A 24,538-nucleotide genomic window follows, 5' to 3' on the forward strand; every position below is an offset into this window, starting at 1 on the left:
CCGTGGACACCGTGCGGCCACCGGCAGCGTGGCTCCGGTTGTTGTGACGCTTCGGGGCAAGGAAAACAGTTTGACACGAAGAGAAGTCCCAACATTTTTAGTCAAAAGCTTTATACTGCGCTGCTGACCGGTGAGTGACCTGTTGGCTCCAGCTACTTACCGGCGAGTTACCGGCTGGTTGCAGGCTAGTTACCAGCTGGTTGCAGGCTAGTTACCAACTGGTTTCCAGCTAGTTACCGGCTATTTACCAGCTGGTTGAAGGCTAGTTACCAGCTAATTACCAGCTATACCGTAGTTAGCCTACATGCTTATTAGCTGTTGCTATGGTAACACCCATCGATCGGACTAGAACACTCCGCTAACTGGAGCTAAGTTAGCGCCTTAGCTTTCTGCCAGAGACCGATGGTCGTGTTCGGTTCCGAGCTAGTCCGTTATTTGTTACTGGACCGAGTTCCACGGACCTGGGCTGCGGGCCGACGGTGGAAAAAGTGGGACGGTACTTGTTGCGTCCCAGCCTGTCTGTCTGTCTGTCTCTCTGTCTGTCATATCTCTGTTTGTCTGTCTGCCTGTCATGTCTCTATCTGTCATATCCGTCCGTCTATCTATCTATCTATCTATCTATCTATCTATCTATCTATCTATCTATCTATCTATCTATCTGTCTGTCTGTCTGTCTGTCTGTCTGTCTGTCTGCCTGTCTGTTCTCGGATATATCTCATGTCTAAGTCCCTTTGTCCTTAAACCTGAAGCAGTGTATATAGATTATGAATAGAACCTTGAACCGTAGTGAGACGCTCACACTCTTCCCCGCGGTTTTGGATTGTTCATTCCATCTGCATTCAAAGAACAGAAAAAAAGCATTTGATCATGATACTCTGCCATTCACAAGTGATCACCATCAACTTTCTCTTGACAATGCCTCGACGTTCCCGAAATAACGCTGCTCTGACATCCCCCATTGTCTCGTCTTTTCAGTGATAATTGCATGCTGCGTGTTTGACTGCCTCTCATCAACCCATCTAATCACCACCGGCCCAACAGTCATTCTCCTCACTTTCCGCTGCATGACCCTTCTGTCTTTCCAAAGAAATTTCTTTCCCTGTGAGCGTGTCACCATGAGGCGAGACAGGACTAACGATCTGCCGCTGTCGTTGGAGAAACAGAGCCCGGGCCGAGCGAAGGAGTTGGAGAAGTTACGATCGGCTCTGCAGGCGGAGAGAGACAGAAGACAGGAGGCCCTGTGGCGCTTCTCGGTGGAGCTGAGGCAACTGCGGGAAGAAGCCGAGTCGGAGTTGCAGAGGGCTTTGGGGGCGCTGGCGCCCGGGCACGAGTGCCCGGAAGCTGCCGTCCGGCGTCACTCCCAACGCCATCACCCGCCGGTCGAGGGGTTGAAGAGTCGGGGCGTGAGCGGAGGTAAAAAATGTGACAAAAACTGTCGGGGCGCCGGAGAAATCAATCGAAAGCTGGAGCAGCTGTGGCTGAGGCTGCACGAGAAGATCAACGTGGAGCGGGCCGTCATCCACCTGCACCACCGGGAGGAGTTGGAGCTGGAGAAGGCCTTCTTCCTCTGTCGCCTGCTGGAAGCCCATGGCAGACTGCTGCAGGGGAGGCCGAGCGCCGGGCCGCCGGGCCACAGATCCGACAGTCTTCTCGGACTTCCCAGTCGGAGAGGCCAAGGTAGCTCCGGTATTCCTGGGCCTCCTCCTCTGACGCCCCCCGGGTGCCTGAGACTGGGTTCGCGGAGCGACTCGCCACCGCCCCAGAAGAAACCCAGGCGAGAGTGGTGGAAACTGCCTGCGGGGAGCGACACCTCGGCGGCCGACCGCCTCTCCGCCGCCGTGTCGCGGTTCGCCTGTCGTAGCGGCTCTCGGGAAAATTTGGGGGAAATTTGCCGCTTGCAGACTTCCCCTCATGCAGGCTGGGACCGCCGGCCTTCCCACCGCTCCAAGTCGGAAGAGTCGGAAGAGTCGACCCTCGTCAGATGTTCGGACAAAGACATGGAGGAGGTAAGATGCTTAATATTTTCCCTATTCCTGCTCCCCTCATAGTGGAGGTGGACTGGTCATCATCCCTGTGCTAGTGAGGGCTGGGAATTAGGCAGGCTCTCATGATTCGATTTTGATATAAAAGTTCACGATGCGATTGAATATAGATTCCATTCAATATTAGTGGAGATGGCTCACGATACGATTCAATATCAATATATTGACATTTTATACATAAAGGGAATTGATGCTAAGTTTCAGTTTATCATCTGATGTGCATTACAAAAGAATTTCTCAGAATAAATGTGTTCTAATACAGAAATATATTATTTTGCGACTATGGTGAGTCAGAAAATGGTTGCATAATTTCCAAACAAAATATTGATATTACAATTTTCGAATCTCTTCAGAAATTGAAACAATACAAGTGAATTGTATTAGAATATGCATATTTGTTTCTATATTTATTTTATTATTTTATTTTCCCTCTCATGTCCTTGTCTGCAAATCAGTTACTTTGTTGGCGAAGTATTCAACATGAGATTACTGTCAAGTAATGACACTGCTCAAATGCATTACACCATTTATGTATAACACCAACAAAGTAAACGACAAAACCATATGGGGATGAGCAGATCATAACAAATCTGAAACAATATTGAATTAAGCAAAAAAAAAATACATTATATCACAAGTATGAAGTCTGAAATAAGTAAACAGTGATGCTATCATGCAGAGCAGTTAAGTGAATAGAGTTCATATGCTAAATATAAGTAAACTAAAGTACACTAAATATACTAAATATAACAAATGTATGAATAAATTATTGCACAATGAACATGGCTGTGGGTATATACAACTATATATGATTGACAGGCATTTTCCTTTAGGACCTGCAGTGACAGGTCACATGTCTGGGTTAATTGTTCATTAATGTGAAGGCGTGAGGGAACAAGCTATTCCTGTATCTGCAGGTTCTGGTGTGCAGATAGTGATAGATAGATAGATAGATAGATAGATAGATAGATAGAGAGGGGAGGAGTTCAAATATTTGATGGTTAGGGTGCGAGGGCTCGACAATGATCTTCCCAGCCCGCTTCCTGGCTCCGGTAGTGAAGACATCTTGGAGCGAGGGCAAGCTTAGTCCAATAATCCTTTCTGCAGACCTGATGATGCGCCGCAGCCGGTGTGTGTCCTGTTTAGTGGCAGTGCCAAACCACACTATTATGGTGGTGGAGGGGACAGACTCAGTCACAGCTGAGTAAAACTGCACCGACAGTTCCTGAGGCAAGTTCAACTTCCTCATCTGGGGCAGGAAGTACATCCTTGTGTCGTCAACAAACTTCAGGAGTTTAACAGAGGGGACCCTGGAGGTGCAGTCCTTGGTATACGGGGAGAAGAGCAGTGGGGAGAGCACGCAGCCCTGCGGTGCGCCTATGGTGGGTGATCATGGACAGGGATAAATACCCTGCACTACAAACTAACTCTGAGTCGAGCTCTAGTGCTGAGGTTGCTGTGTAGTGTATCACTGCTCGTATTGTAATATTGCAACTTGGGGGATGGTAGCTCAGGCGGTAGAGCTGGTGGTCTAGTGATCTAAAGGTTGCTGGTTCGATCCCAGGCTCCTCCTGCTAGCATGCTGTAGTGTCCTTGAGCAAGACACTTAACCCCTAATTGCTCCTGATGGCTGCGTCCGTCGGTGTTTGAACAATTGTAAGTCGCTTTGGATAAAAGCGTCTGCTAAATGACGAAATGTAAATGTAAATGAAATGTATCATGTGGAGGATGTGAGTCTCCCCAGCCTCATTTGCTGCTTCCTGACAGTGAGGAAGCTGGTAATCCGCTGACCGGTGGAGGCAAGACACTGTGAGCTGGGGGAGGATGGAGTGGAGTAGTTCCGGGATGATCGGGTTGCCGAGCTGAAGTCCAAAAACAGGAACCTTGCATAAGTCCCCAGGCGGGCCAAGATGGTGGAGGATGTGGTGTAATCGCATGTTGACTGCGTCATCCACCGACCTGTTGGCCCAGTAGGCAAACTGCAGGGGTCTCTAATGGCTTTTTAGGTGGGCCAGTACTAGCTTCTCAAAGGACTTCATGACTACAGTGGTTAATGCAACTTGCACTTGCACTGACTGTAAATGGTTGTTTTAGCAATTACAACATTTTGCATAATGTATTCATAGCCTTTTCTGCATATTTATGAGACTTCTGATCTGTTTTGACAAGATCAGGACTGTGTCTGGGATGCGGAGACGGGGTGATAAAGCTGCACTGTCAGACATAATTTTGATAGCGAAAATGATTTGTCATAATAACTGTAAGACAGCTGACAGGTACAGGAGAGATTGGGGGTTGAAGGAGAAAACTGTCAGGATCAAGTTGATGTGGGCTGTCAATGAGACCACACCGCACACCACTGACATTGTGTACACTGCCAAAGAGAAATGTAGACCTTTGTCTACTCCTTGGTGCCACTGCTTTAAAGACCTCCAGCCGAATGTGGCATGCAGTAATAAAGAGTGTAAAACAACCGCTTTCTCTCCCTTAAGTTGATTTCAAATTTACAGACTACATGGTCGTAGCCTTATGTCAACAATGCTTGTGTGCATTGAACCATATTGATGGAAAACCCTTTCATTAAATCTAAATAAATGGCCTGATATAAATCTAATGTAATTTGCTTGCAGGTATAATTCTATTTGTAGAATGATGTGTGTGTGTGTGTGTGTGTGTGTGTGTGTGTGTGTGTGTGTGTGTGTGTGTGTGTGTGTGTGTGTGTACACATGCAGATCTGTTTTGGTTTTTTTTTAATGACTTTGTTTTGGGAAGGAGGAGCAGCGGAAGTGGGTTAATGTGTTGGCATCTCATCTTATCTGGATCAAGTTTTCATGGGAGGAAATGTAATAATTTATCAAAGTTTGAACGGTGCCTAAACTGCGGTGAACAGCTTTAGCTTTGTGGGTGTTTCACGTTTCGAACATACAGCAGCTCCGTACAGTAGTATCCCTCCTCATATTAAGAGAGGTTCCTAAGAGTGTTTTTTGTAGTCTATCGGCCTCTTTTATATCACTAAACCATCTGTTATTTCTGAGTCGTTGTATGATGATGATTTATGTATATGTTATGGAATTGTCATGGAAAACTATGACAATGTAATGCCTGAAAAAACACATTTCAGTCACTTCGTCCTATTTTTTCCTATTTACAATTTAAAAATATATTGAGTGTCTGCATGTCAAGCTGGTTGTTTTTGAAGGATTGCTACAAGATGGTGGGTACCCTTTGTGGCACCTCAAATGAGATAATAAAAAAAAAACCAGGTCTATTGAATAATGAACAAAGTCTGCTATGTGAAACATTATTTTGAAGCTCTGTTTGAATACCATCTGAAAACCGGCTCCATGTTAACGCTCGGAGGAAGTCCTTTGTCCTCTCCCCTCCAGAGATTGTTTCTGGAGGAGAATTTCACCTTGACCGCTTGACACTTCAGAATTTGGGTCTTCACCCTCACGGCAGGAAGATTGGGAGATTCTGTCAGAAAATGTGACAATGACATGACAGTGTGTTGATACCGCTGGGGTGCACTGGGCTCGGTTAAAGCCGAGGCCTGTACTTATTATACTCTGTTTGCTGTGTCAGAGTGAAGCGTGGAGGATGTCGTTGACAATGCGACTGACGATGCGACTGACGATGCATTTGTTTTTTTCCGCTTCATGTTTGCTGTATTCGGCATCTGTGCGGTGGCACTTCTGCTGCTTGATTGTAGTAGCATTTTCTGTCTTGCTATTGCTGCACTTTGCTGATTTGCTTTTAGTGTCCCAACACGGCCAGGGTTTTAAATTAAACAAGGAGAGAAGCTGGGTCAGAGAAACGGGGATCGGTGGAGTTCTTGTAGCGCTGAGTTTTAGTCAATGCCAAGGTTGTGCTTCTGTGAGCATGCTGTAATTAAAGTTCAAGGGGACAGTGAAACACCCAAGGAACGGGGCTATGAAGGACATGTAATATGTACAGTATATGAGGATCTGTTTTCTTCTATCTAAAAACCAACCTTTAGTCCCAGAGCAACTGAATGTGCCCTGAACGTACCCTCTCATCTATTAAAACTAGGGAAGCACTGATACCAATTCCTGAATTTGGGTAAATTTTGCCTATTTAATTGTCCGACAGAGTTCTGATCCATTACTTTCTTGAAAGGTGTGGATATTTAGCTTGGGATCAGGAGAGCTTAATGCACGACATATAATGAATTTTTCTTCATGTTATAGAAGCTTGTTACGTTGTTATTTGTGTGCTTTAATTCAGATTTCTGTGTTAACGGTAGTGGGCAAAATACCATTTCATCAGGTCTTTAAGCTCCCACATCAGGGGAGCCCAAAGACCTCTGCTGGCTCAACTGACAGGCAATTAGCTGGCTCGGCTAAAGGGAGTGTTAAATAAATATGAGTCTTGTGGGACAGTGAGAATAAATCCTGTCTAAGTGGCAAGTTAATTGTTTAACCCACATTGTGTGGTAATGCCCTATAGACTTGATGTTTTACTTATTATATATATATATTTTTTACCTTTCTGCTGTGTGTTTCTGTGGTTTGTTTTATAATTAGACTCAAATGGACTACAACACTGAGTTGTACCACTAAGACTGTATCATTGATTGATTCACTGCACCTACCTCCCATGTTCTCATTGGACACCACAATTATCTCTTTTCAGTGTTGCTATGCACAATTACATGAGAAACATTGTTGGGGATGCACCCGCTCCATGTGTGTTTCCTCCAGCCTCCCCATGTTGCAGTGCGTGCTGCCTCTTGAACAATCAATAGGCGGCCAACATCATTCCAGCGTCATCTCCATGGAAACGAGCTTCAGCCGCGTTCAGGATTGGCCCCCGTCTCAGAGGCTACTGTTTTCTGATAGGACGACAGAAGCCATGCTCCCCACCCCCTCCTCTCACAAACACACCGTCCTACACACACATATTTCTCCCTCAGTCCTCCTTTCTTCACCTATATGGTGTGCTATCGTGGAAAAAGGGATTAGACTGCCGATCAAATAGTCTCGCGTCCGGAGGAGCAGTCTTGGAACGCAGCGGCGTCAAGGAGGAGGCGTGACTCGGCCGAAGGTTCTTCATGCCCGCCGCATCACAGCTTCAGCCGGAGCAGCGACCTGTTAGACGATTTTCTCCGTATTCACCTCTCTCGTTCCTGACCCACCGCTGAGGCCTACACGCAGTGTCCGAGTGACATTCAGAGCGGGAACCTTTTTAAAAGACCTGCTGTGAGAAATCCTTGGCACTCTGGGAGATGGAAGCGAGAGGCGGCGTGAAGGATCACTCTCTGCCTCTGTGATATGTAGAGCTTTGTTTTGGTTGTGACACTCGCCACGGCGTGTGGCGGAAGACTATGAGGATAATGACTTTCATGGAATCACCATTGAAAGCCAATGCCCAAATTGAGTAACATCCCACTGGAGTCCATTGACCTAATTTTGGAAAACGTTCCATGAGAGAGGGGAGGAGGTGTCTCCAACTCCTGGGTTATGTATAACTGGTTTTGTCTTGGATATGCCGTGAGTCCTTTTGCTGCAAGGAATGTTTTTCACCGAGAACAAATTGTGCTATTTTTGTCTCCCACAATCTCCCACTTTTTTCCCCTCTGGATTTACAAATTCATGAGGCTCCTTTATTTGTTGTTTATTACCATGGAAATACAGTGATCAGTCATCATGTTGCTGTGTGCTCAGACACTTAAATGAAGCCCTTTGACGCATAACACATTTTTTGGAAAGGTCTTGGAAAAGAGGCAAGAGGACGACCAGGGCATCTCTTTCATTTCGGAGGGATTCCGCTGCAGCTGATCCGTGCGATTGTTTCCTGAACAAATCAAACGCCGGCGATGGCCTGGTCTCGGTCGGGCCCCTCATCCGGTCGCATCGATTCCAAATATGCTGCGTGACTTTGACAGCGGGTGATGTACGACCTGTGTTCCCGGCCCGAGCAGCCCGAGCCTGCGTCTGCAGACACGCAGATGGAGAGTCGTGATGAGGCGGAAGCCCCCGGACCACAGCGGCAGGAGAAGACCGAGGGGCCGGGCCTCCTGGACGAGGAAGCCCCAACCGCTGCTAAACTTGTACCAACATCCCTGCTGGGGAAAAGGCACCACTCACTGTATGCAAACCTCAATGGTTTTGAAGCGGACGGGATCCGGCAGGTAGGCTGAGTGTCGCAGGGGCTTCTCGCACCAGATTATCGCACCGTCCTGTGGAAAAATCCACAAAATCTTTGAAAATATACACCTGGGGATGTGACCGAGCAACAGAGCGATACGATATTGACACTACATACTTTAAACGAGAAGATCTGAATGACATAAGGGCCGTAAGGTTTCTAGCAACTGAGAGCTGTGAAAAATTGGCAATGTGGTAAATATTGCTCCTAGATGGACTTACAGAATGTCCAAGCTAACATAAGTCATTATGATTGACAGTTTTGAGTTTGAAAATATTGTTTTCATCTTGAAACAATGGTTATAGACGACAGCGCTCAAATTACAGGTATGGACCTTTTTGAATATTCTTATTCTATGCATAATATAACTTTACACAGTCGTTAAGTTGTCAGTGGTTAAGCAGTTTCCTTGTTTGAGTAAACAATAGGCATGAGCTTTTGAAGTGTATTAATAATACACATGACACATATGCAAAACAGGATGTAAAAATGTATTCTATAACCTGTTAAAAGCAAGAATTATCAAATACATTTCTGAAACGACCATGAAAAATGTCCACCTATAAATGCAGGAATTGGAAAATGCGGTTCCTTAGTCATGAATTAGTCAGAATTTAGTCATGTATCTTTTTTTTTTAATAATCTGACAAGCACAACTGAATTTACCTTAGTTTTCACAAATAATTTATGTGAGACGGTTCAGCGGCAGTTCTAAGGGTAACATCGAGTAAGTACTGAGTTGACATAGTAAGTACAAGTACCAGCCAAAGTTGCCTTGTCCCCAGATGTTCATACCTGTGAGATGATAGAGGCAGGATTTCAAGTTCAAATTCATTGGTATGCCACCCGGCTTTAAAGTCACTCCGGGTGGATGTTCAGGTAAGCCATTCACGACTACAAGCTTTGTTATTTAATTCCTATCTATAGCCAGCGTAAAAAAAAAAACATTTTATCATGACTGAGGTCTGAGATGAGATTGTGATCTTCTTGGACTAAGATGTAGATTTCCATGTCAATCCTCTAATGCGAGCAAACAGCTTCACAAGCAGCTGAATCAACCAAAGGGCGGCTCAGCTGCCGGTCTCCAACCGGTCGCTGGTTTTTACATTTTATTTTGGCGGGGGGGATTACTGTACTTCCACATACCCCCGATTTATTTAACGCTTGATGGTGCTATGTTCAAACTGCCATCAACTCCTCTTTGTTGAAACTACTTTTGTTCTTTGCTTTGAAGGCTTGGTACATCGATCTGACCATATCATACTGTGCAATTTTCCAATAGAAGTAATATCCTTTTTGCCAACTGCCATCCCTTTTGATTGTAGAATTGTAGAAGATGTCTTGTACACTTAAATATTGGTACACAAATAAAATAATAGATTGAGCAAGGAATACTCAAATGATGCATTAGCAACGGTACTCTGGCTTTTTAAGCATAAGGGTGAGCTGCTCAGTCTTGTGGTTTGCTATTTGCTGTAATATGCAAGTGGGGGTAGCCACCATTATTTCTTTATCATTACTTCCAGCCATAATTGGTGATTATGTGAGGGAGTTGTGAGACTAATGGGACTGTCACACAGCTTTCACAATGGGCACCTATTTACTGGAGAAAACAAATGGGGGGCACATAGAAAGAATATTAACAAAAGGAGATAGGATGGAAGAGGAAAGGTGAAGCTTAGGCCTAAAATAAAGCTTGACGGGAACAGTAGCTGCACCCAATCCCCCATGGCTGGTTTGTTAGCATGTGTGGTAAAAAGAATAATTTATTGTAATGATAATTTATTGTAATTTAATATTGATGGATCACAGGACTTTCATGAAGAGGTTTGTCCTGTGCCTGGGAGAGCAAAGATTAAGAGAGACATTTTTATACGCATTTTAGTTATGGCATTCCTTCATTCCAGTATATACCCATTTAATTCTTGTCAATGGATGTGAATTTAACATAAAAGATGGAAAAAAGATTTATTGTTCAATTATTGTAATAAACCGGACACAATTCGGCCATATAACCAATATGGGACAAATTCTTTGGGCTAAGCAGGCCATTCAGAATCTTGGGCCTGGGACGAAAAAAATGTCCTACTTAAGCATCAGTGAATGATGTCCAAACAAATCATTTTACTATAAAAGACGAAGGTTTTGACCAATTCTGTTTCATGTTGTTAACATACATGTCTTTTATGGTTTTTAATTTTACAAGCAATTTGTACTCACGTGAGACATTTTCAGATGGAAAATAAAGGTCATCCCAAGCCCCTAGTATCTGGGCCAGACCGCAGGAAAACATACTACAGATTTGCCCCACCTGGACGGCAGGCCTGCTACTGAGAAGTTGTCATGTCATGGTCATTCCTCCCATCTTCATTCATAATGTATCTGTATTTTTTCGTATAATGCCAAGTCAGTTGGCAAGTTGACTTTGCATTGTCAACACCTGTAAACCATATGGCTGCCTCAGATGGTTGTTGGTAGAGGGTCCGATGCCTGAAAGGGAAGCGTCAAATGAAAAACTGGCCGAATGGGGCCTAGAGACTAATCTAAAAGTATGAGCATAAGTAAGCAAGGATGAGAGACCCCATTGACAGAAATGAGGGGAAGTAGAACTTCATCTAAGCCAGTGATGTTTGGGAGACCTTTGAGTCACATTTAAGTCTAACCATATGAATAAATATTCTGGTGCTGTGGCCATTAATCTTTGCAAGCTAGAAGAGTTTATAATCGCTCGCACTGGGGAATAAGAGGTTAACATTATTCTGTTCTGTCTGTTATTTCTGAGCCAAACAAGGAACAGCAGTGTTTTTGATGTTTGATGTGCGGATGTTTAGCAAGCACATGACTATGATGTGAGCCCTACAGCCCAGAATTGACCCATTTTGGTACCTAGGGGAGTATTAAAGTGGAACGGTTCTGCAGAACATAAGTCACATTTGGAACTCTCTTTGTATACCATGACCGTTTTGCAGCATAACAAGGAAAATGTAGGGTATAGGAATATGCGCACTGTTATTTTAAGACTCATAACTGGAGATACATTTAACTACTTCCACTACAAATTGATTGGATTTTCAAAGAAGTGTTTATATACTTAGTCAAGTTTAGTTTGGAGTATTAATAAGCATTTGGTTAGTAAATGGAGAACCTTGCTCCAATTTATATTCAGATGTTTGCTTTTAGCAGTTGTTTGGGGACCCCATGTTTGATAAGGAGTCTATTTGTTCAGCTAAAATCAACTGTCTGGAACAGCAGTATGGTTTATTTTTAAATAGTTCCACACTGAGCATTTCTGGTAAAAAAAATATAAAATGTCTATAGCACCTACTATATGACATTGTGGCTACTATACAGCATAGTGGCCACAGACTGCTGCATGTGTGTATGTGTTGTATGTGTATGATGTTTAATTGAATATTTTAATGGCAGTCCAATATCATGAAGCTGGTGAATTATTGATGCAAGTGGTGCAAGTCTCATCCCCAGGGTGTTTGGTCTCCCCCCGCATCTGTGGCTCTGTCTGGGAGGCCTGCTGGCCCTGTCTGATGATGGAACTAGTGTTATTTAAAAGATGCAGGCACAACATGCTGCCTGTCCTGAGCCTAGAATATGGAAAGTGGAAAGTGGAAAGTGGAAAATGTGAATGTTTACCTGTCTGATTTTGAAATTCTGGTGTAAGACTTATGAGAGAACTGCATGACTCTTCTATATTGTCTGCTTTATTCTTTTCCCTATTAGAAGTAAAATAATTTTGGCATATTTTATAGGAAAAACATAGGGATGCACTGAGTGTGAAATTGCGGGACGATACCGATGATTAAAATAACAATTTGGTCCATAGCCAATGCCGATACCGATGTTTTTTGAGTTCCACTGGACACAGCATCACTTGCAGTTTTCGAAGTTCCCATGAACGCAGCATCACTTCCTGCTGGGAGCGCTGCAGAGTGTCTGCGTCTTTTAAAATCGATTGTGTCGTTCCCTCGGACAGATTAAAGAATTAAAATAAAAAAAGACGTCTCAAAATATACTTTGAGGGCCATTGATATACCTGGGCGGCCCACCCAAGTAAAGTCTATGATAAACATCGTCCACTGCCATCGGTGAATGTAGTCTTATTTGCGATAACATTATAATATTTACTTATTTCTGATAAATCGGTGCATACCTAGAAAAAAACAACAAAAAAATGTAAGTAACTACTCTTTATAATCTCCCACTATCCACCCACTGCCATATTCCTGCACGTCCTCTCATAAAGATGAATTATGATACCAAATAAATTGTGAGTGCCATAGTCCTCTTAAAGTGGTCGTCCTTGATCACTTTCAATTTGACCCTAGGCCCCTCCATGCCTGCAGTTTTTACCTCATTTAAAGGTCTAAGATGGGCATGATATCAGTGAGAGAGGTGTGGGAGTCTCTCCTCACTTGGCCAGCCAGGCAGCGCGGTCTTCTTTGTCCTCCGCAGGCTCTCTGCCCTCTATGACATTTCTCCAGCATTTGGACCTGCTCCCTCAGTGTTAGACGGATTACGCCCATGATCACCTGTGTTCTCCACACGATGGGGAATGATAGGCACCCGCTCCAGCCTGGGGAATGAATAGGAGCCTAATTTTGTGGACCCGCTGAAGGTCAAGAAAGATCACTGGGCGGCGCCTTGTATCATCCAGGTGCTTCATTCTTTTCCCTATTAGAAATAGTGGTCGACCGATATGGGTTATTCAATGACCAATGCTGATATTTAGAGAGTGGGGTGGCCGATGGTCAATATATAATGCAGATATCATGTGGTTGTTGTTTTTTTTTGCATCTGATAACAATTTAATGATGATAAAAAAAGAGACACTAAATTGCTTAACTTAAATGAACTTTTATTAACACTAATGTTATTGTCTGCATTGTCTCTGCAGTGCACTTATTTTAAATAAAAAAAAGTATAAACGAAATATTATATATAATATAAATGTCCGCAGGTAATTGAAAAACTTAACTTTGTAAAATAAATTTATGAATGAAAAATAAATAATTAGAAACAATTAAAAATAAATAATAATTAACAGCGACATGTTAAAGTCTGGTCCGGAAATAGTCTCCCCATTACAGAAGTGCAGGATTTATTATCTAAAGGTAAAGTATTTACACAAAAACATCAGGTTTTTACTAAGTTAAGTCCCATAGCAACACAAAGAAATGGGGAGACGGTGTGATGCGGAACGGGTCACACAGGTTTTTCTTTATAACGGGATGGAACGAGACAATCTCTTAACTCGGTTGTGTTTAAAATATGTCTTTCGTACAAGTGAAGAAACACGAAAATAAATAGATCTAAGATAAAAATAGAAGGTTTAAGAAGGTTGGCGGGGGTGCCCTGTTTAAGCCCGTTCAGAGCAATCTCGAATCAAAAACAAGCGAGCAAACAGTGTGTTTCTATTGTAGATGTATTCATCTATTTATCTATCTATTGCCCCTTTCACACATAGTTCCCGGTAAATTACTGGGATAACCTTTCTGGTACCGCTAGTGAGTTTCACTATTCACACATGCAGCTACATTCAGGAAAATTACCGTCTTGCGCCTTTTCACACATGCCATGACGAATAAAAATAAATATGCCTATGAAATAAATCCTGAGTAAATATAGGCCCAACAAGCAAGGTGCAGGTGCACCTGGCCCCGGGCGTCCACGTGGGCCTCCCTCTGCTCACCGATCCCGGTGGCAGAATTCCGAGTTTTTTCTTGAAACGCAGGGGTACGTTTATTTTGTGTGTGTAAAAATTTCCAGTCCGTGAATTTTTGTGCACTGTGGTCCATGATAATAACAGGGTTGGGGACCTCTGCTCTAGGTGGTGCAGTGGGTAGCGCTGTTGTATCGTAGCTCCAGAAACTTGGCTTTGAATACCTTGTCTACTGTCTGCATTGCATTTTCATGTTGGACCTGTGTTTCTCCCACCTTCAAAGGTTAGGCTGGTAGGAGACTCTAAATTGCTAATATGACCCTGCAATTGACTGTCCCCCCGCCTTACATCAGCTGGGATAGGCTCCTGTGACCCGAGCAAAGGATGGAGGTTTGTTTATTGTCATAAGACAAAGATCTAACCCATGTTCTATTTTAACTAATTGGTCAAATCACCGGAGAGGATTAAATTACAGATTGGCTCATTCATTTGTCCCAAGCCATGTTGGCATGCTCAGTGTTTGTTATAACATTTGATGTTTGTTTATCTTTTCCATTGAATGATCAGTGTTCATGGTAAAGCTGCCCATAAATGTGCGTCTATAGAGAAAGACTGGGAAGGATCTGGTACAACAGACTACTTGGAACATATATTCCCTGTTATTTTTCCCTTCGTTTAGCGCCATGATTTAAGACATCTTAAACATTGTGACCCTTCTCGTTAGCCATCCATGGCTGATTCCTAACCCACTTCTTGTTTTGAGCCGATGAGAGCAATCCCTTTAAAGTAACTCTTTATTATCTTCCATTTTACACCCACTGCCGTATTCCTGCATGTCCCCTCATAAAGCTGAATAATGATACCAAATTAGTTGTGAGTGCCATGGTCCCCTTAACGTGGCCGTCCTTGTTTGCATACATGGTCGAAAATTTTCACTTTCAATTTGACCCTACGTCCCTCCATGCCTGCAGTTTTTACCTCATTAAAAGGTCTAAGATGCGCATGATCCCAGTGCGAGGGGTGTTTTAGCATTCACCTTAGCATTCACATGCCAACAACCAGGCAGCACTGTCTTCTTTGTCCTCCACGGGCTCTCTGCCCTCTATGACATTTCTCCAGCATTTGGATGTGCTCCCTCAGTGTTAGCCAGATTTGGCCCATGATGATTACCTGTGTTCTCCACACAATGGGGAATGAAAAGCTCCCGCTCCAGCCTGGGGCATGAATAGGAGCCGGATTTAAGGTCAAGAAAGGTCACTGGGGCCTTGTATCATTCAAGTGTACAGTTATTGCATTTTTTAATACTACTTTATATTCTTTGCTTGTATTCCCACAAGGGCATCCCATACCTGTTTTTTTGTAATTCTTTTCAGGCAAGATGGAGTAGTGTTTTTGACGTAAAACATCTGTGTTTGTGGTCAAGGATGAATTGCCCCCTCCCCTAGAGGATGGTAATGGTTCAGTCTAGGGTCTGGAACTTAACCTGCAGATTAATCGTCTGGGCCGGGCTTCTTTATCGCCAAGAAATGTTTTAATGAATCTGCCTTGTTTCCATAGCTACCTCTTGGCAATCCCACCCTGTAACCCGTCTAGTACCCGCATTTACTATCTATGGACAGTGGACATGAGATGTCATTATTCTGTATGTTGGATTTCAAACATAGTATTTAAGTTCTACACCTAATATAGAAAACTTTGTTGATAACCAGCTCTGTCCTCACCGGCTCCGACAGAACTAATGAGAATTGAATTATATTGAAGAAATGTGGACTGATCTTAATGCAAATACCTGTGTGCTGTGGGACAACTCTTAAAATTTCAGAAATTCTAAAAAACATTTGAAAAATACGATTGATTGTCTAAAATTCATAACTTTCGGATTCATGCTTAAAACATCAACTGGGTTTGTTCAGTTGTAGCACTGCTGTACTGATGTGGTGAGCCCCGAGTGGGATGGGGTTGGCTGGTTAGCAGTGCCGTTTTGACAGTGAAGGAGTAGAGGGAGTGGTTTGGAACGTTGAGAGAGTGGACTAGGTCCTTGGCGGATTGGTTGTATGTTTTCATTGAATCTGTTTCATGCATTTCCATTTCTGGCTGAGTAAATATACTGTGGGCGTCGGTCCAGTTTGCAAAATTAAATTGCCTCAATGCTGTGCACAGATTTCTCAGTCATTTTTAAAATCAAATATATGAATGCTGTCAATTCCTTTTTGTGGTTTGGCTTTAATTTTTCTGCCAAAGAGTCCATCGTTTAGCGGCAAAAAAACAAACATTGCATTGTAATGTATAAAGCAAGTGGTGATGTAGGCAGCGATGGTGCATAATTGTGGCCTTCTTAGAGCTGCCTTAAAAATAACGTAAACAGTGCCTTGTCATAGTGACAGACGCACTTTTAAATTTTAAAACGTACCGCGTACAGCCCTATTTAAAATATGCTATTGTGCTGGGCTATCAATTAAGTTGGAGCTGTTATGATGTGGTGTTTATGTGTATGTGTGTGGTTCTGGTGGTAATGGTGTGGGGGGGGTCGTGGGTCTTGTCTGCATATGCAATTCTCTTTGACGAGATTAAGGCTCACATCCTTTTGAAGCTGTCAGGGTGCAGCCATTGGGGGAAGGGGGAGCGGCAAATCATCTCCGCTGCATTTTGTCTTCCCTTCAATATATTTTCTGCTGACATTGCACTAAATGGAATAATCTGGCGTCCCCTCGTGTTCTCCCCATTATGACTTTTAAAGGGCCAGATGTCCACTGAAAGTCTGACCCCTGATTATGCCTGTGGAGGCTTGTGGGGGAAATACAAATGACTGTGTTTGATAGCTCACGGCACAACAGCAATTGAAAGGGCATGAACACTGCATGTGTTTCATAGGTCCTTTTTAGACTTTGCATATCCATGTAGATATTATACCTAAAATGCATCATGGATACTAAAACATAAAGAGTTAATCAGTTGATTTGATAGGACCCACATGTGCTGTCCAGAGGGCCACTACTGTATGTCCATCTGCCTAACTAGTGTGAGGCATGAAATCACAATCTGGCTTGCAAATGTCTTGATTAGATCTTGGTTTATCTATGAATGAATGGGAAACCAGAGCTGAGATACATTCTTTTCACCATGCGTGGATATAATGGATGCCATGCTTACCCTTAGCCTCAATGCTGCAAATACCTGTATTTTGTTAATGTGTAGAGTTTAGAACATGTTGTGGGGTTGCTCCCAAATGGCACACTGGAATATTGAGTGACCACACTCACAAGAGACACATGTGTAGGGGTTTGTAAAATAGGGGAGGGCTAGACCGCTTGGTTGGAGGCTCTTTGTTCTCGGGCGTTGTAACGCAGACCCCTAATCTGTCATTGCCATCGTCAGGTGCCCAGAGGCGAAGAGCCATGATAAATTCAGGATGGGTTTTCAGAGGACACTCAAAGAAGGCTGCTTCATGACTTATATATGAGTATAGGGACAAGAGCTGCTGTTAAGCTTGCAGCCTCACTCATCTTTCTTTGTTACTTACTTCTTCTCCCCATCTAATTTGTATGAGAGATATTATCTTCTGTGCGTACAACTATTATTAGCATCAGCCTGCTATGTGTCTTCCCATAGGAAAGTTGCATTGAATCACCGGCGTAACTGGATTGCGCTATTTTCCATAGAGGATGAAATGATGTTCTTCACCATAATGTCAGTGATCAGTCATTGTAGATTAAGGGTTTTTTTGCACTGCATTTTGGGAGAAAACTATCTTTACTGATGCATTGACATTCCAAGAAAATAGGGCAGTTCTGAGGTACATTGAAGTCCCTAGTGCACTCTGAGTGAAATAGATATTTTCAAATGATATATCAACTGAAGTGCTGTTCAGTGAATTGAAATGAAATGAAATGAAAGTCCAAACTAAAATGACACTTCGATAAATAAAATGCAAAAAATAAATAGATAAAACGTGCGAGGCAAGAAGTGGAAGATTTATTCCTTTGCTTTTCCACCAATTCCCGAGGGGTTTGAATGTGCCTACGCTAGAGGAACAGTCTTGCAAACATTTAAGGAAACACTGATAAGCGTGTGATTTTGCCCTCGACAGCAGCGCTTCACTGGAGTCATTAAAGCCTTTGGCGTCTGTTTAATGGAAGGGAAACTATTTTTGGTAATGGCTGAATGTTGTTTTTGATTCGCCTCATCTTTTGGGTAATTGAAACAAAGGGAGGAGTTGCTTTGCAAAAACACCTCTGAACAGTAAGTGATGACTTCTTTAGAAGAAAAAAAAATCATGAACATTTTTTCAGCAAATAGCATTTGTTATAGCACAAGTGCTGGTGTCTCAGTAAATGATAAATGGTTGAAAGGCTCATTAATTCCTAGAATTGTATGCCTTCTTTTCATTATCCCGGGGACAACCAGATAACACAGTCATACAAACAGTAAGGCGTTGCTCTTGTCTTATTTTCAGTGGGTATGGCAATCAAATATGGGCGATGGAGTAACCAGTGAAAGTACGTTTATTTTAACCTCGCCACGTCCACTCACCCAGTCCCAGTACAAAGCCGACAGTCATCCTGTGTGGGGGTGTGTGTGTTGTGTGGTTGTGTGGCTGTGGTTATCTTGTGGTCTCTTGAGAAGTTTATAGCGGGGTATCGCTGAAGACGTTAAGCTGAAAGTGCTGATGCCTGTTTTTCTGTGAAACCAGACTGAAATATTCCACAGGCTATATAATGGCTGTCTGTGGATCTGAGACGGAAAGCTCAGTGTGCCGTGCAGTATCATCGTGTAGGAGCAAAAGGCTTTGTAAATAAAGGCTTGTCCCTGTTTGAAATGTTACCTATAGTATACAGTTTTTATATTCTTCAACAACAGTGTCGTTGTCAATATAAGGTACCACTCTAATTTATTTGCTATCCTATGTATTGTGAAATTATAATATTTACATTTTTTTCTAACTGTCGATCAATAAAATGCATGCAACAAAATAAATTCCTGTCCTTCCTGCCAAATTTATGAAGTATTAATTCTCAGCGTTTTCTTAAGCAGCCTCATAACAGCGATTATATAAAAAAACTGTCTTCGGTGTACTGTTAGCTTTTGCTTAGTTTATTATTCCAGTTATGTATCTTGGATACAGTATGCCTTGGATGTACTGTTTACAAAGGCCAATGGCAGGAAATTGTAAATATAATATAGTAGTGTTGGGACAAAATATCGATACTGGAATATATTGCAATAGTTCCTCTTGTAATATGTTATTGATACATTACATAATACACAGGCCAAATATCAATATTTTTATTGAAACATGGTGGCTCTCCAAATTAGTGGTATAACCGAACGTAGATGATCTGTCATCTGTACGGACGGCCCCCGTACGGTTCGGTACGCATGTGAACCACCGATTAATTTCAAAACGTAACCATCATAGTGAAATACGTGCACAGTTTTACTGCCGTCTCCCCGCAGAGTTGCGGCGAAAGGAAGATGGAACAGACGTGTGCCGTGTTTTACTCTGAGGCGCAATAATTGGGGTACGGTACGACACGCTATGTTGTCTGCTACTTCCCGACACGGCGTGAATGTAGCTGTGGATTCAGCCGGCGTCGCCGATATGCATCTGCACGTCCGCCATATCGGAGCGGCCAAGATCCACGAGGAAACAATCACAACGGGTATTGAAAGATGCAGACTTTGTGATGTATCGTAGATTAATTGTCTCGCCATGTGTCGAGTGTCGCAGAATCGGCGTATCACACCGATGCCATCAATTTTGTAAGAACCTGATGACAATCAAGTTCTTCTCGCGGGGACCTCACGCCTAGGGCCGTCTCAAAATTTTGTCAGTCGAATCGGATTTGGCTGTTACGAATATTGTCGACGAATATTCGACCATTTTCGACTACTCGTTTTCCGAGTTCCTGTGAAGGCGGTATCAGTTGCGAAATGAATCATAATTTCCCGAGTTCCTGTGAACGCAGCGTCGCTTCCTACTTCCAACTGGAGAGCCGTGTAAAATAATAAAAATAGAAAATGCTCAAAAGGGCCCCAAAAAACGAAACAGAAAAAAAACTCTTCAGATCTGGACGACGACAAAAAAAAATACCTCTCGACTTGAAGAATCTCGGTCGACTGAGGGGTCTCTGACGGATGATTTGACTCGTCAGCTTTCAAGGGGCAGCCCTAGTGAAAACAAAATGCTCGTCTGGGAGTAGCGACTCAAAGTTAAAATATTGGCCCATTAGGCACTTTGCCATCGCAGCCTTCGCCTCGCGCCCAACATAGAGCCCCCAATATGCTTCCTGGGGAACAATAACACAATGTGGATGAACGCCAAGGCCTTTTGAATCAGACTGGAGGCAGGCGTTGCCTGAGTTCACCTTGGCTGGCCTGCGGCAGAAGTGATTTATTGGGCCGTGTTGGGACCAGGCTGGGACTTTGGGGATGGACTGGCTCCTAAAGCAAATGGCTCAACAATTCTGAAGGACACAAAGTCTTTGTTTCAACCTGACGTTAACATTTCTTTAGATATTTGGAAGATGTTTGTCGTCGGGGTTTTCTTCTAACGCACACTTCTCCATATTGTTTCCTCGAGGTGTTTGGGGTAGGCATCGAGCGTGTGACTCCTTCACCATCTTTTATTTAAAAAACAAAACAAAAACCGACTAAGTTGCCACTTTTTTCACCAAAGATTTTCCTTGTGGTCTCACATTTCCTGTAGTTTTTATACATGAGGTTTGTCTGAAATCTGCAGCGTGAAAGAACGGGAAATGAACTGGTAAATTGCTTTCAGTAGAAAGCAACTACCCACTATAAAACAAGACCGACAATGTAAGCTAAATTTCCTTATGAACAACTGTAGAATATAAAAAGTTCAAGGGATCTAACGATAACGCATGTACCATCAATAAAGCAAACTGACAAGTAATATATTGCAAAGTATGGACACAGAATTTATTCTTTTTCCATTCCAAACTGAATACCCTCCTATGCAGTTTTTACACTTTGCCTTAATACATCATCCACAAAAGATGCAGAAACAACAAATTATATATATAAATATATAAAATGACATACATCAAATATATCAAAATATATAAAATACATTGTACAAAAGTTGATTTTGTGGTAGATTTTGAGATGAGCATGGGGAAAAAAATATTTCCTACCCATTCATTGGAAGAAAAATATGCTCCTTTTTACAACGCTGATCAATGAGGACTCATTGATCAGGGTTGTAATGGCATCTTTTTTTTCCTGCAGTGATCAGATCTCTGAATTAACCGCAGCATCTACCCAACTAATTAAAATATTGATTTCCCATTAAATGCATTTAATTGAGAGTGGCAGTTAGAGGGACAATTTCTGAGTAATGATTGAGTTTTAAACAAGAATGGCAAATGTCCCCCTGAAACGGTTTGCAGACGCCAGTCACTGAAATTGAAGCGCCTCCATGCAACAGCGGCGAGGGAGAAGCCCTGGCTGCAGAAAAGGCGCTGCAGGCGCTTGGAGGATACTGCAAAGATGTGACAGAAAGTCTTCTGGTTTGATGAGACTAAAGTGGAACCTTCTGGTTTGAATGCTAAGCGGTATCACCATCCCCACTCTGCAGTATGGTGGTGGTAGCGTCACATTACATAAGCTGTTTTTTACTTGTCTGTATAGTAATGCAGAGAACATTTATGGAACTTTAACATTAATTTGTCATTAGAATTATTATGGGAGAATTTCTCAATAATTATTACAAACACTTTGATTTTGTATATTTATAGTAAACAGTATGATGACGTCATAAAGCGTCCAACTCGGAATCTCATCTTGCTCATTTTGTTTATGAATAGTGGCGTGTCAATCAAGCAGGACCAGCTGAATATTTCCGGTCAAATTTGGTTGTTTTTTTGCTAATTTCTGCTCCGTAGGTGGATCGATTTGGATGAAACTTCAACCACAAGATGTTTGTGACATACAGGTTCAAACAAGACGTAAACCAGGCCGGACCCCTAATAATAATAATAATAATATTAATAATAATAATAATAATAATATGCTTGATTTACGAGGTAGTGTTTTTCAAAACAGATACATGCAGACTTTTCTTTGCATTTCATTCCAGTTGTAAAGTGCTTCGTGTTCAAAAGCGTTTCACATCACCCATCACCACCAGGTGTCTGTCTGGGTTTTTATGGTCTGGAATGGGCATCAGTTCTCCGATAACCCCCAACTCATCTGATTGTCCTCTCTGTCCGTCCATCTGCTCTCACTGCAGGGTATGTGTCTCTCTGCCAGGTAGACACAGTACCCCTCCCACTCACATGGAGGCATCCGTGTACAGCATCCCAAAAACCCAAGGGTGTCACTTTTATCCAAAAGGGGGAAGAGCCCTAAGGGGAAGCATATGGCTCTCCTACGTCTTCTGCAAAAAAATTGAAAAAAGCCATGGCTGGACTCTTGTTAACCCAAACAAATCACTGCGACATTCCATACTTCTGTCATGAGCATTTGAGTTGACAATTAACTGTCATACAATTGTTATCAATGACTTAGTTGTCTTTTGTTGTCTTTTGTTCTATCTAATATCTATAAGTCTAATAATAGGTATTCACCTCGTGAAGAAGAGCCATTTATTGTCATTCAACATTAGTTCATGAAAATTTGCACCCAACTGATGGTAGCACACAAATCACATTGTATTCATTGCAACAGGACTAACATTGGTTTAAATTCTGCTTAAATTTGGATGGAAACATGATTGTGGCATTTGGCAATTTTGTAAAAATGATTGAAGTCAATTTAGATAAGACCTACGTAATGATTACAACAGCTCCATTCACAGTAGTAGTTTTTGTAGGGAGGGCAGTACGGTAGATTGACTTGTATCTGTAATCTCTAAATGTCATCTCTATAGAAAGTCATGTCTTAATTCAATATTAGACATCCAGCTACATTCAACTGTGGAGCTACGGAATCCACCAAGCCGATTTTTGAATTTTCCCGCCCTCGTTGGTGGATTGCGGCACGTTCCTTTGTTTTGTTCCCCTTTTGGCGGCCTGCCTCCCTCTCTCGTTGTGCCTTCCTTGTAGTGTCCCTGGGCTGAGCAGAGCCCCCTCCCTGCCTGCTGCGCTGCGTGGGATATAATAGGTGCTGCGTGCCGGCGGTGGGCTGATGAGGCCGTCCTAATGAAAAGCCTGTTTAGCGAGCTGTCATCTGTCACACAGCGGCCGGAAGAAGTGTGTGGAATAAGTGATAAGCGGCTGACAACTCAGCAGAGAATTCAAGAATGGCCAATTGGGGATTTTCTGAGACACTATAGACACTCAATTATATTCTGCAAGTGCTGTAAGAATTGGAACTGTCACACTGCACATAGCTGCTGCCTTGGTTGATATTGATAATATTGGTTGAAACAATTGGAAACATATTTTGTAGTCAGTGTGTAATCCATCCCCTGTGGTCTGGCGAACACCAAGCACTCTTAGTGATTTAGCCGACAAAATCATAAGCAATCAGGGAGCCACAGTTTATTTACTCGCGAAACCTGTAATTTTATGCTACAGTTGTGTGAAGATTAGCTGCACATACACCATTTTAAATATTCCGTTTCATATTTCTCTATTGTTTCTTTTTTTTTCACGGTTGTCGAAGGGATTACAGTTCTATTATTGACTATTAGTCGGAAGTCTCCCAACTACGGTCGTGGTAAAGCTTGAAAACACTGGTTTTGTCTGTATTGATGTGCGACACCATCGTAGATTACATGATCTCAATCACATATTTTGTTTGTGTATCTCTCTCACTCTCTCTCACTCTATATTAGGGGTGTCACGATTCCCATTCGGAATCGCAAATCGATCCAAATGAGCGTTTGATTTCAAACTTTGAAATCCCAATCAGGTTCGCGATTCGCCCCGTATTTTTTGTGGGTAATATTGTCCGACATGGTTGCCATATTGGGGCGGTCAAGATCCGCCGGTAAACAAATGCAGTGTGCGCTGGGGGGGTGTCGACTGCGACTCCGGACCGACTTTTATGAGGTTTGGTTTGGAGTTGGGAGAGCTAATAGAGTTTGAATACTACGAAACAAATAACAATAAAGTTCAATATAAGTTCATACAGTTTGTTGCACAGTGAACACACATTAGAGAGAAATATTCCGGTAACGGCGTTCCAAGTCCGCGTTGGCGGAGAAATGCGAGTGCACCAGTGTGCTTACCTCTCCTCCGGTGTTTTACTGTGTGTACAAGGGAGAGTGTGCCTTTGACCAGAATGTCCAGTAATCCCACAGATGGTGGCGATGAAAGTGGGAAATAAACCCGACCATCACGACGGAATGTCCTCTAGAGCAGAGGTTCCCGACCACTGGCATTTTCCACCAGGCCGTAAGAACGAAGGCGGGATTTTTGCAGGAGGGATCTGCAATCCAGTCGGCAGTGGAGCAGTAGCAGGAAACAGAGTAAATTCAATACATCTAGACTTTTATCTGCTTTGTTTGGCAAAAGGGTCGCTCTGATTGGAGCTACAGAGCTGCAGGTAGTAATTTGCCTTTTAGTACCAGCGTGCCCCTCTGGCAAAAATAGCAAATAACCGTTTTTATGCGCATATTTTAGTGAGTAACTTAAAAGTAGTGTAATAAGTAACTTATTGTTTATTATTCTAAAGTCTAGTTTTGCTA

At 42.7% G+C, this 24,538-nt stretch overlaps 1 protein-coding gene across 1 annotated transcript in view; it reads left to right on the plus strand.

The window, feature by feature from the left end:
• Window positions 1-1,115: 1,115 nt before the first annotated feature.
• Window positions 1,116-24,538, plus strand: part of tspoap1 (TSPO associated protein 1) — a gene marked incomplete at both ends in the record, with an annotated part of 71,275 nt that continues 47,852 nt past the window's right edge. Inside the window, 2 exon segments of the mRNA XM_080013543.1 lie at window positions 1,116-2,006; window positions 7,948-8,193. Coding sequence (XP_079869669.1) covers window positions 1,116-2,006; window positions 7,948-8,193 — 1,137 coding nt within the window.

The sequence above is a fragment of the Zeus faber genome (assembly GCF_960531495.2).
Source record: "Zeus faber genome assembly, chromosome: 14".
Taxonomy (NCBI): domain Eukaryota; kingdom Metazoa; phylum Chordata; class Actinopteri; order Zeiformes; family Zeidae; genus Zeus; species Zeus faber.